At 54.8% G+C, this 12,240-nt stretch overlaps 1 protein-coding gene and 1 non-coding gene across 2 annotated transcripts in view; one reads left to right on the top strand and one right to left on the bottom strand.

Moving 5' to 3' along the window:
• NFAM1 (NFAT activating protein with ITAM motif 1) overlaps window positions 1-12,240 on the top strand; it is a 33,395-nt gene that overhangs the window by 17,988 nt on the left and 3,167 nt on the right. Inside the window, exon 4 of the mRNA XM_022596627.2 lies at window positions 4,396-4,494. Coding sequence (XP_022452335.1) covers window positions 4,396-4,494 — 99 coding nt within the window. The remainder of the gene's footprint in view (window positions 1-4,395; window positions 4,495-12,240) is intronic.
• TRNAR-CCU (transfer RNA arginine (anticodon CCU)) lies at window positions 6,513-6,586 on the bottom strand. The gene has a single exon. It is a non-coding gene; the product is annotated as a tRNA-Arg (tRNA).

Raw genomic sequence — 12,240 nt, 5'->3', positions numbered from 1 at the left:
GGTGGTGACTGGCCCTTAATATATTTCCTCCCCACCCTGCTGCTCTTCCAAGGATGGGTACAGGCAGGACAGCTCTTGTTTGCCCTCACCGAGCAGCTCCCAGGCTTCAACCTGGGTGTGGACACAGTAACTGGGCTTCAGGCAGGGGTGCTGAGGGACTCATACTCCATCTGTGGACCCCCCCGCCACTTGGCTTACTGTATGAGCACACAAACGCCTCCCATGAAGTGTGAAGCACAGCCGGTGAGGGCAGAGCAGGGTCAGGGCAAGACATTGACCCTGAGCCCTCACTTCAGCCCCTGCTCTGCAACAAGAGGATTTTTTTTTTTTTTTTTTTGCGATACGCAGACCTCTCACTGTTGTGGCCTCTCCTGTTGCGGAGCACAGGCTCCGGACGCGCAGGCTCAGCGGCCATGACTCACGGGCCCAGCCGCTCCGCGGCATGTGGGATCCTCCCAGACTGGGGCATGAACCCGTGTCCCCTGCATCGGCAGGCAGACTCTCAACCACTGTGCCACCAAGGAAGCCCCAAAAAGAGGATTTTAATGACTGGATCTCAGTGTCCTGAGAGGCCAGGGAGACAGTGGTGCAGAGTAGGTGCTCAGTAAAGTCTCGAAGGGAGGATGGGAGAACGTGAACCTTGAAGCCTCAGCTTGACCTCAGATCCCAGCCCCTCCTCCTGCCACACGGCCTCGGAGACCCTGCCTCCTTCGTCCCTCTCCCTCTCGCCTTCCCTCGTCTCCTTCCAGGAATAGCTGTTGAGTGTCTAGTGTGTGCCAGGCACTGGGTTAATTGTCAGACACAGTGGAAAGGAAAACAGATGCAGCCCCTGTCCTCTTGTCAAGTTTCGACCCTCTCCGAGTCTGTTTTCTCCTCCAGAAATGGGTATAAGGATGGATCCCCACCCTTACCCGAAAAGGGTGGAAGAGACCGCATTTGCGAGTCACCAGCTGGTGCCCGACCCCTGGTGGGAGCACAGTGCATGGACACTTCCTGCTGTCCCTCCCTGCACTTGAGGGAGGAGGGGCTACTGTGAGAACCTGGTCCTGAAGGAGAGAGAACTCAGGAGGCCAGAAGCTGCTGCTGGGTTTGTGTTGCCAGAGAAGTTCCCAGAGCTTCCCGGAGCTGGATCCAAATTCGGATGTGGCCCCTGTAGATGCTGCCCCAGAACTGGATGGCCGGCGTTTGAACCATGAGCTGAGCACAGAAACAAAGCATGCAGTGGGAGCCCCGGCCAAAGACAGGCCCGGCAGCCAGCCACGGGGGCCGGGAGGACAGGGCCGAGGAGGAAGAGGCATGGAGGACGCCAGCAGCACATCTGATAAATGAATCGAAGTCGGAGCCACTGACTCAGAAGAGACAGATGATTCCTGTCCTGAGAGCAGGTTCGAGGGCTCACACTCAGCCTGGGGTCAAGGTTGGCTCCCCGGAGCGGGCAGCCTCCGATGCTGATCCGTCCTCATCCTCGCAGGGCATCAGACACAGTCTCCCTCCTCCACGGCACACTCCTTCCTTGGTCCTAGGATCCCCCGGTGGCCCTGTGCTGGGTCACCCACATTTTCATGGCCTCTGAACATTGGCACCTCCCAGGCCCCTTCCTCAGAGATCTCCTCATCTGTCTACGCTCCTCCGTGACGACTCTGCTCCCGGGATTACAGTCCCACCCAATGTGGCTGCCCAGAGCCCCCCAGCCCCCCACCCCGAGCTCCAGATCACGTCCACTCCGTGTGGGCACCCACGGGCGTCTGCACCCACCTGGTCAGGAACAGCACTCCTTAGTCCCCCCAGGTCGGCCCCAGCTCAGCACATGGCACCAGGCCCCCAGATGCTCAGGCCAGAAGGCTTGGTGCTGTGCCCGCCCCCTCCCTCCCCCTACGGCTGATCCCTCGGCAAGTCCTGCCGACAGTCTGTCCAGGATCCAGCCCCTTCTCTCCTGCCCCAACCCCCAGTCCCGGCTTCCATCACCCCTCGCCCAGAATGTGGGTCTCCCTGCTTCTCGCTTGGTTCTTCTTGCTTTGCTCCCCACACCGTTGCTTCTGTGTCATTACCGTCTCCTCCACCAGAGCATAAGCCCCAGAAAGAAGGGACTTGGTGTCCCCAGTGTCTGGGAGACCCTGACACATAGTGCTATGGAAGGAGTGATGGAGTAAATGAGAGCTGAGACCTGAAGGATGAGTCAGAGGTGGCCAGGCTGTGAGGTGGGCAAGGTGATGGTATCGCTCCCATTTTACAGAGGGGGAAACAGAGGCTCTACAGGTTTCCTGAGCTGCCGATTGGTTTATTCATTTGAAAATCACAATTGGAAGGGTAAATGCTGATGGTCTGGGACAGGGCACCCAGATGGGGCAAGGCTGGCTCCAAGGAGCATCACCACCCCAGTAATAACACTGCACTGTTTCCATGGCCTGGGACACATCCTCAGACTCCTGTCCTATGTTCAGGGCACAAGCAAGCCCTGAGAAGTCTGCCCCAGCCCCTGGTAGACATGAACTCCTCACGAACCCACAGTGGCACTTACCTCTCTGGCGGCCCCACCAGCCTCAATAGGAATGCCACGAGGCCAGGCCTGGGTGTTGCTCCCCATGGGGTCCAGGAGATCCCCTGCCCATAAGCCCACACCGCCAGCCTTGGCAGTGAAGTAGGTGGTGCAGGGGAGGGGCACTAGATTTGAGAACAGGGCATCTGGGTTTGATCCAAGGGCAGTCAATGACTAGCTGGACAAACCTGTTTCCCCCTCTGGCAAGTGGGAAGTCCATGCCCACCTCCTTAGGCTACTATGAGAATTAAATGACAATAAGTCCCAGAGTTCTTTGTAAACTGTAAAGAGCTGCCCGGATGCCTGCACCGATCTCTCTGTGAGACCTGCACTTTCAAACAAAACAGGAGAGTGAAAACTCCAGGTACTGTCAGATCAGCATCTTGGTGAATCACACAGACCTGGGTTCCAATCCTGCCCCTGCCACTTCTGGCTCTGTGACCTCGAGCAAGTTGTCAGCCCTCTCTGAGCCTTCACAGCCTCATGGGTGGAACAGGGATGATATGAAGACTGGTCTTGCAGGTTTGTTGAGAGGCACAGGAGATAAGGCAAGTGATGCATTTAGATCCCCACCTGGCACCCAGTGAGGCTCCATGTACTCCTGAGCCATTATTATGCTGCGACTGGGGGTGGCGCTGGCTTCTGCCTGAGTGTTAAGTAGCTCTCGAGAGCTAATCCCAAGTAAATGGTCTGGGGATTGGCAGGCGGCTAGGGTTTTTAATTAGGTCCTGCCCCGAGATGAGGCTGTGTTGCTTCACTGTTGGCAGTGTGGTGTGCCTGAGATGAGGGGGGTGTCCGGACAGCCTCCCTCTGACTTGGAAGGAGCTGAGCCCTCACCCTCCCGAAGGCCCACTGCCCTGGCCTCCACGACCATTAGCGCTTCACGCAGCACCCAGCGTGAGCTTTCTGAAACCACTTTCTGATCCTGGCGCCTCCTGGTTAAAGCCCTCAGATGTTTTCCACCGTCCACCCTCTTCTCGAAGCCCGGCATGGCCGTCCTGACCCAACCAGGGCAGGTTCGCCTCTCGGGCCACGCTGACCGTCTTTAAATTCTTCCAGACCTGCTCCCTCTGCCTCTCTTCCCCTCTTCCCAACGAACTTCTCAGCCTTAAACAGCCTTCCTCTCAGCCTCCCTGCCAGGCGAGGCGTTTTTTTCCCTCCCGTGCGCCAGAGGCTCTGTCCCCATCGGTCAGCGCATGAACCACACGTGGTAAAACTGCTGGTTCGTTGTCCGTCTCCCCACCGGGTCTTAAGCTCCGGGAGGGCAGGGATGGTGTCCCCTTCTTCACACCACCTGGCTAACCAGAGTGTGTGTGGTTGGCCAAGGGCCACATAAGTGGCCCACGAGTGTCAAGAGTGCTTGACTCCCTCATCACCTCCCTGGACCTGTGCAGCAATCTCGCACAGGAGGGTGACGGCTGGAGAAACTGAGGTCCAGAGACAGTAAGTGCTTGAGTGAGGCCGCAGAGCCAGTGAGGGGCAGAGAGGGACTGGACACCTGGTCTGGCCTGCGCTGGCTCACTCAGCAACACCCACAGTAATCGGCTGCAGCCAGGGACCCTGGCACACTGCTGGCACTGTGCCTGGCACTGGGTGGCACCTAGAGCCAGGCGCTGGGTGGTGGGCAGTTGCCTCGCCGGGGTGTTTATCGTGTCCGGTGTCCCCGGGCAGATAAGTGGTTTGATGTAGGTCTTGCAGGTATTTGCCCCGTTTCCCTGGAGAGGGTGGATGGAAGGTGCTGAGTGATGCACTTCTGAGTGGCCTCATGACAACCTGCCATCCTTTCTTCTGGTGGGGTCTGGTCGGGGGTGGGAAGAAGGAGAGCCTCTGGTCCCCAGCCCTGACTCCTTTCCCCACAGAGACAGATGCAGCCTCCACGGCAGCACACTGCCCAGAAGTGCCCGGGCCCCAGCGCTGCCAGCAGCCGGGAGCAGCCTCCACCCGAATCCATCTACACAGTGAGTCCTCCGCCCTCTGAGGCCTGGCTCGGGGTCTGGTTCCCTGGCTCGGTCAGTGTACCAGCTGTGTGACCTCTCTGTGAGCCTCTACTTCCTCACCTGTAAACTGGGGACAAGAATTCCTGCCTGGAGGGATTTCTGTGAAGGTGAACCGAGGTTACAAGTGTGTGGCCCTGGGCCCTGGAAGGAGTGTAGGTGTGAGGTGCCACTGGGGTCCCCTCCTTGGCGTGCCCCTCCACTTCTGGAATGAGGGCCAGTGAGGGCACAGTTGGTGAGGAATGAAGAAAGTCCCTTCATCTGACCAAGTGACGTTGACCCGCTCACCAACTCCTTCCTGTTTTTATTGCACAGAAGCATCGGAGCCACAGCAACAAGAATCACAAAAAGAGGAAAGAGTCAGGCAGTGTCCCACGCCCTGAACACACCAATGATTTTCAATTCTTCACACCCCCCTTCCCCACCGCGCGCGCACACACACACACACACACACACACACACACACACACACACACACTGTTTTATGTCCTTACAGTCAAGCAGAGACACGGCTGAGATGCTGTTCGCTCCCCCAGCCTGGCTTGCCCATCTGGTCAACACGTGGTCACTCTGCCCGGTGGCTGGGATGGTGACAGACATTCTTTTTTCAGTTACATCTATTTTAGTTGAACAAATAACATATGCTCATTGTGGAGAAAGTGAAGAATAAATGCCACCCAGTGTCAGCTGGGGTCTCAACTCCACGGGGCCTCCAGCCGCCAGGTAGCGGTCTTGACTCAGCACCTGGGAGGTGCACAGCCATGCCTGGGTCCTGCAGGTCCTCCCAGGGCATGTTCCGGGACTCTGCCTGTATGTGCTGTAGCTGTTCCTGTCCCCACCACCCTGACTCATACATGAAACTCAGGTCCTTCCTCGATGTCCATAAAACCCCGCGCAGAGGGTGTTCAGAATATGGTCCGGTTTACTGAGGATGAGGCAGAGGGGGACGAGGCAAAGACAGCATTCCTACAGGGCAGCGCCCATAACCCCAAACAGAACGTAACACGGCCAGCTCTCATGGGGCCTTCAGCCCTTCCACCCCAGGGAATTTCCAGCAGCCACTGCTTCCCATGTGGCCTCAGACTTCCCCATATTCTCTCTTCTCTCCCAGCAACTCATCATGGTATTTTCCCTAGGAGGAATTCTGGTGTCAACTGTTAAATGAAAACATTTCTCTCTCTCCGTACACACACACACACACACACACACACACACACACACACACACACACATCTTTCTATATATATCAAGAAGAGGAAAATAACCATCATCCCAAGCCTATCTTCTTCCAGTATAAACACTAGTCTCATTGACCTCTGTACCTTCCAGTCTTTTCTGCAAACACATACAAAGAGACCCATACACACACTCACACATACTTTTTTTAAAAAAAATTGGAGTAGTACAGCTAGTTTTGTTCATGTTACAATATCTCATGAACATCTTTTCACATGAATAAATATCCTTCTCCAAGATTACTTTTAATGGAAGAGACTCACTTTTGCATGGAACATCTTTCTTGCCCGTGTTTAGACTTCTCTGGAGTGTGAGGAAGAGGCTCAAAGGCCCTGCCAGGTTGCAGGGTGGCTTCAAAAGGTTTTAGGGCTGGAAAGGAGATGTGAAGGGAGGCCGCAGACTCTGCTAGCCCTTGAGACCAGTCCCTAGCTGCTGGGGTTGGACCTGGGCAGAGAAGAATACGCTAACAAGAGTGATGATGATGTCACGAAGTCATTTGTTGAGTACCTACTACGTGCCAGGTACTGTTGTAGGATTTTATACCTGTTATGTCATTAATACTCATAATAGGGCTTCAGGGTACAGGTGTTGTCCCCATTTTAATTTTCTTTTTTTTTAAATTTTATTCATTTATTTTTGGCTGTGCTGGGTCTTAGTTGCAGCATGCAGGCTTCTTATTTGCGGCATGCGGACTCCTTAGTTGCGGCATGAGGGCTTATTAGTTGCGGCATGCATGTGAGATCTAGTTCCCCGGCTAGGGATCGAACCTGGGTCCCCTGCATTAGGAGTGCGGAGTCTTACCCACTGGACCACCAGGGGAGTCCCTAATTTTATTTTCTAATTGTCTATTGCTGGTATGTAGAAATACGATTGATTTTTGTATATTGACTTTATATAGAGAGTAACCTTGATGAATTCACTAATTAATTCTAATAGTTTCTCTGTAAGTTCCTTTGGATTTTCTATGAACCTAGTCATGTCATCTATGAATAGTGGAAGTTTCATTTCTTCCTTTTTAATCTTCATACCTTTTATTTCTTTTTTTGTTTGTTTTATCGCACTGCCTCAGACAATGATGGTGAACAAGAGCGGTGACAGTGGACAACATCCAGGGAAGGATTTTTTTTTTTTTTTTTTGTGATACACGGGCCTCTCACTGTTGTGGCCTCTCCCGTTGCGGAGCACAGGCTCCGGACGCGCAGGCTCAGCGGCCATGGCTCACGGGCCAGCCGCTCCGCGGCATGTGGGATCCTCCCGGACCGGGGCACAAACCCATGTCCCCTGCATCGGCAGGCAGACTCTCAACCACTGTGCCAACAGGGAAGCCCAGGGAAGGATTTTTGTATACTTCTCCTCTACTTTCTTTGGATGGATACTTAGATCACTGATTTTCAATCTTTCTTTTTTCCTAATTTATGCACTTAAGGTTATAAACTTCCCTTTAAGTATGGCTTTAGTTGTATCCCACAAGTTTTGATATGTCATAGTTTTGTTGTCTTTCAGTTTAAATTTCCCACTTGCCCCATGAGTTATTTAAAAGTCTTTTGCTTAATTTTCAAACGTTTGTTTTTTAGTTATCATTCTGTTTTTTGTTTCTCACGAATTCCACTGTGATCAGAGAATACATTCGGTAGGATTTTAATCCTTCGAAGTCTTTTGAGACTTGCTTTATTGTTGGCTTATATTTCGTCTGCATTGTGCATGGCTGAGTGAGTGTTCTATCTGTGTCAGTGAGGTCAAGTTTATTGATTGTGTTGCTAAAGTATGCCATATCCTTATTGATTATTTTGTCTATCAGATGTTGAGTGAATTGAGTTAAAATCTGCCCATTTGCTTGTAGATTGTATATTTCTCCTTCTGATTATGTCAATTTTTGCTTTTTATTCATGTGGAAAAATGTTCATGATATATTGTGACAGGAAAAAAAAGCTGTACTACTCCAGTTTTTTTGTGTGTGAAAAGTTGACCTTTTTTTTTTTTTTTTTTTTTTTTGCGGTACGCGGGCCTCTCACTGTTGTGGCCTCTCCCGTTGCGGAGCACAGGCTCCGGACATGCAGGCTCAGCGGCCATGGCTCACAGGCCTAGTCGCTCCGCGGCATGTGGGATCCTCCCAGACCGGGGCACGAACCCGTGTTCCCTGCATCGGCAGGCGGACTCTCAACCACTGCGCCACCAGGGAAGCCCAAGTTGACCTATTAAGGAGCATGGATTTGGAGTAAGCCAGACAGGCTGGGGTTCAAGGCCTAGTTCTTTTGCTCACGGGTTCTGCTACTTAAACTTTCTGAGTCTTGGTTTCATAACCTTTAATATAGGGCTAATGATACAGTATTACATTTACAGTTTGCAAACATACTACGATTTCTTCCATTTTAAATTCCTTATCTTGAGCTCACAGCCACCTCCAGTGACCCTGTCCTTTCTCGACGATTCCTTATAAGAGATCTGTCAAAATTCCCTGTCTTCAGTTTCTGTCTCTCCTTTCCGACCCACTCAGTCAGGCTTTCAGCACACCTCTTCTTTCTGCCCCCCAAAGCCTTCCTTCTCAAGGTCACCGTTGACCTCCACATTGTCAAACCCCGTGGTCAGTTCCCAGTCTTCCTCTTTCCTGATGAGCAGCAGCATGTGGCACCAGCGAGCTCTCCCTCCTCCTAGACACACTTTCTTTACTTGCTTCCAGAACATTCCACTCTCTCCTAATGCCCCTCTGACTCACTACCATGCCTCCTCAGCCTGCATCCCTGGTTCCTTCTTAGGAACCAGAGAAATCCTGACCTCTAAACATTAGAGTCCAGGCCTGGGGCCCTTTCTCTTTGATCTTCACTCCCCTCCTTGGGAGTGAAGCAGCCTCAAGGTTTTGAGACCCTCTACACTCTGACAACTCCCAAATTTATACGTCCAGCCCAGGCACCTCCTCTGAACACCAGAAGTAACTGCATTTGGACCACGTATCGGCTTCTGTCTCAGACCAATCTCCAGTTCTTTACCCATCGAAGTACCTCTTCCCACAGTCCTCCTCATGCAGTGAATGGTTGCTCCATTCTCCCTGATGCTCAGGCTAAACATTTTGAAATTGCCCTTTCCTTCTCTCCTTCCATCACTGCTCACATCGGATCCATCAGCACATCTTATTGCGAACATATCCAGAATCTGACCCTTCTCACCCCTCCAGGGCTGACGCTGGTGGGAGCCACCACCATTTCGTGCCTGGAGTCCTGCAATTGGTTTCTAATCAGCTGGCCCGTTATTATCCTTGCCCCACAGTCTGTGCTCCACCCAGGAGCAGCAAAGTGATCCCACCCAAACATAGATCACATCCCGCTCTGCTCAGAGCCCTTGGTGAGTCTAGGTCCCCCGAGAAGCAGACACCAAGACGGGGGTAAATGTGTGATAGTTTTATTAGGGAAACCACCTGTGAGAGAAAATGGAGAAGACTGGGAGAGTCATCAGACTCTTGCAGATCTCACCCTGGGTAAAGGAGAGGGTGAAGGAAGGCAGAGAGGATGCATCGACCACCGCACCATCTAGGGAAGCTTCAGCAGGCCATGGGGAGCCCAGTCAGAGGAGTCCCAGGTCTCCCAGGGTGGGAGGCTGTGACGGCATCCCTGCTGAGCTCAGCCATTGGCTGGAGGTAGCCCACGGTGGCGGCGGGGGCCCTCTGTGCACATGTAATGATGGGTTTCAGAGCCCAGCAGCTGGGGCCCCGGGTCGATGCTGATCCCTGGAGTTGGAGGTCTGCGGATCACGTTCTCGTGCCCACCTCGGCCGTCTAGTGAGATAGATTCTGTCTCACTCAGAGTCAACACCAGAGCCCTGACAGTGGTCTCTGAGAGCTCTGCCCACAGGCCCTCCCACTGTCTCTCCCCTCACTCACTTGCTCCAGGCACACTGGCCTCCTTGATGTTCTCCAGATGCACCAGGCTTGCCCCCCATGCCCACCCCGCAGGGGGGCCTTGGTGTTGGCTGCACCCTCCCCTCCACAGTGTCCTTTCTGGAGCTGTCCAGGGGCTGCTGTCTCACTCCCCAGCTCTCTGCTCAGAGGGCACCTTTGTAGGGAGGCCTTTCTGACCTCCCCACCCTCTCCATGAGCCAACATCCCCATCTTCCTTCTCTGGGTCTCTCCGTGGCCCTTATGGCCACCGATTTCTTTCTGATCGTGGTCTGCCTGGCGCCCTCCCCCGCACCAGCCCAGTGCCTGGCACGTAGTAGGTGCTCAGCGATCAGCTGAGTGGAGGCCTGTTCTTAGCTCCCAGCTGGCTGGGGTTCCCTGGGGCTAGGTGCTGGGTACAGAGTAGGTGCTCCATGGCGAATGTGGGGCATCAGCATTGTAGTTTCACGCTCCCCAGAAGCATCTGGACACCGCCCCCCCACCCAGCTGTGTTCCAGCCTCTGCCTGGCCCAGCGCCTCATTCTTGCTGTCAGCCTCCAGCCCTCCCACGCCTCATGGCAGCAGGAGGGGCCTTTCCGACACACCACTGATGCTGTCGCTTCCCACTCAGAAACCTCCAGGGGCTCCCCATTGCCAGCTCCTCAGCCTGGCACGAGAGGCCTTCATTGGAGGCCAAACCCAGCCCTGCTTCACCAGACTCCTGTCACTGCTGTGGGCCGTTTACTTCACACACGCCAGGATCTTGACCTAGAGCAGAGGTGCTCCGTCTCTCCTGAGTACCACTCCTTGCTGAACAAGGCCCCCAGGTCTCAGCCGTCTGCCCCGCAGAGGGCATCATGCAAACCTCAACATGCAGGTGTCCGTGAGACCACAGCTCTTGTGTTTCCTTGGTGACAGGGGTGGGTATTACAGGGGGACCAATGTCCAGGACCCTCAGATTAGGTCCTGGCCCAGGGCAGCTGACTTCAGCTCTGGCCTCAGCCCACCTGGACAAAGGCCTTGGCACGGGCTTCACGCCTCTGCCAGGGCTGGTGACCACTGAGCCCAGCATCACTGCCCATACTGGGCAGCAGGAGGCAAAGGGCTCAGAGGGCCTGGATCCCAGACCCGTATCCCAGTACAGCCCAGCCCAGCCCAGCCCATTCAGAGGCCTGGCCTTCTCCCCGCAGGCGTACCCTGTGGGAGGCAGTCCCCATCACCAGCAAGCAAGGCCAAGGAGGTATCCTGTTGACAAGGCTGCCCTGCATTTCACAGCCTAGTGATGCAGGTCACTCCCTGCATGCAAACGCAGCCCAGCAGGTCAGGGCTTGTCAGAGGCTTCACTCAGGAGCTGCTAATCTGCAGCAACTTCTGCAGCCTCCCCCACCCTCCCCGCCCTCAGCCCGGCAGCTGCTCCCCCCACAGCATGACCCCCCCCCCGCAGTGTGGGGCCCAGGCCTGTGGGGTCCCAGGTCAGGACGCTCTTCTCTGGCTGGGAAATCACTTAGCTGTGTGCCCAGGCCAGTGGGAGCACACGGAGCGAATGGCGGGAGGGGCTGCGTGACCTGAGACATCTCTGGGCCTCTCTGGGCTAATGCGTGGTGGGCAGCCCGCGTGGACTGGACACGAGGGAGAAGGGAACCATCTGTGGGACCCGAGATCTGCTCTCCTGCTGACATGTCAGCCAGGAGGCCCTTTTTCTCCCTTCACTCTGCGACCAGAAGCATCCAGCTTGGGGCGCTGTCAGATCTGTGGATCCAGGTCTGGGCGGACAGGCGGTGGAGGCCCAGGGCTGCTGAGGAGCAGATTCCCATCCCGTGTGCCAGGCTTGCCGGCAGTGGTTGGTGCTCTGGGCAGGCATGAAAGCCCAACAGGCCAGAGCAGGCCTTGGAAAATGCCTTTCACCAGAATTTGGGCTCCTCCCTGGGACAGCCTTGCCCCCTTCCTTACCCAGAGGCAGGTTGGAAGCACCCCTTCCAAGACACTCCCTCTTTCTTTTTCTTTTTTTTTAATTTAAATTTTTATTTATTTTTGGCTGCGTTGGGTCTTCGTTGCTGCATGCGGGCTTTTTCTCTAGTTGCGGCGAGCAGGGGCTACTCTTGGTTGTGGTGCGCAGGCTTCTCATTGCGGTGGCTTCTCTTGTTGCGGAGCACAGGCTCTAGGCGCACGGGCCTCAGTAGTTGTGGCACGTGGGCTCAGTAGTTGTGGCTCGCGGGCTCAGTAGTTGTGGCTCGCGGGCTCTAGAGCGCAGGCTCAGTAATTGTGGCGCATGGGCTTAGCTGCTCTGCAGCATGTGGGATCTTCCTGGACCAGGGCTCGAACCCGTGTCCCCCGTACTGGCAGGTGGATTGTTAACCACTGTGCCACCACAGAAGTCCTGACCCTCCCTCTTTCTGATGCAGAGGTCCCTAGGGCAGCCTTGCCATCCCTGTGTGTGATGCCCTTGAAGTGAGGGTCTCCCAAGTGCCAAATGGTTTATTACACAGGTTTTCATGCCCCGCTGCCTCTTGGAGCCTCCTTCCCCCCACCCCACCTCCCCTCCCTTCTCTTGCCTCAGAGCACCACCTGTCTCTCCAGCCTGCCTCGGCAACCCCTGCTTGCCTGTTGCC

The sequence above is a fragment of the Delphinapterus leucas genome, chromosome 11 (assembly GCF_059928025.1).
Source record: "Delphinapterus leucas isolate spDelLeu-1000000601 "Yukka" chromosome 11, BTC_Dleu_Yukka2, whole genome shotgun sequence".
Classification (NCBI taxonomy): Eukaryota; Metazoa; Chordata; class Mammalia; order Artiodactyla; family Monodontidae; genus Delphinapterus; species Delphinapterus leucas.
The sequence above is the reverse complement of the archived record's forward strand: the minus strand, read 5'-3'. Positions and strand labels throughout refer to the sequence as shown.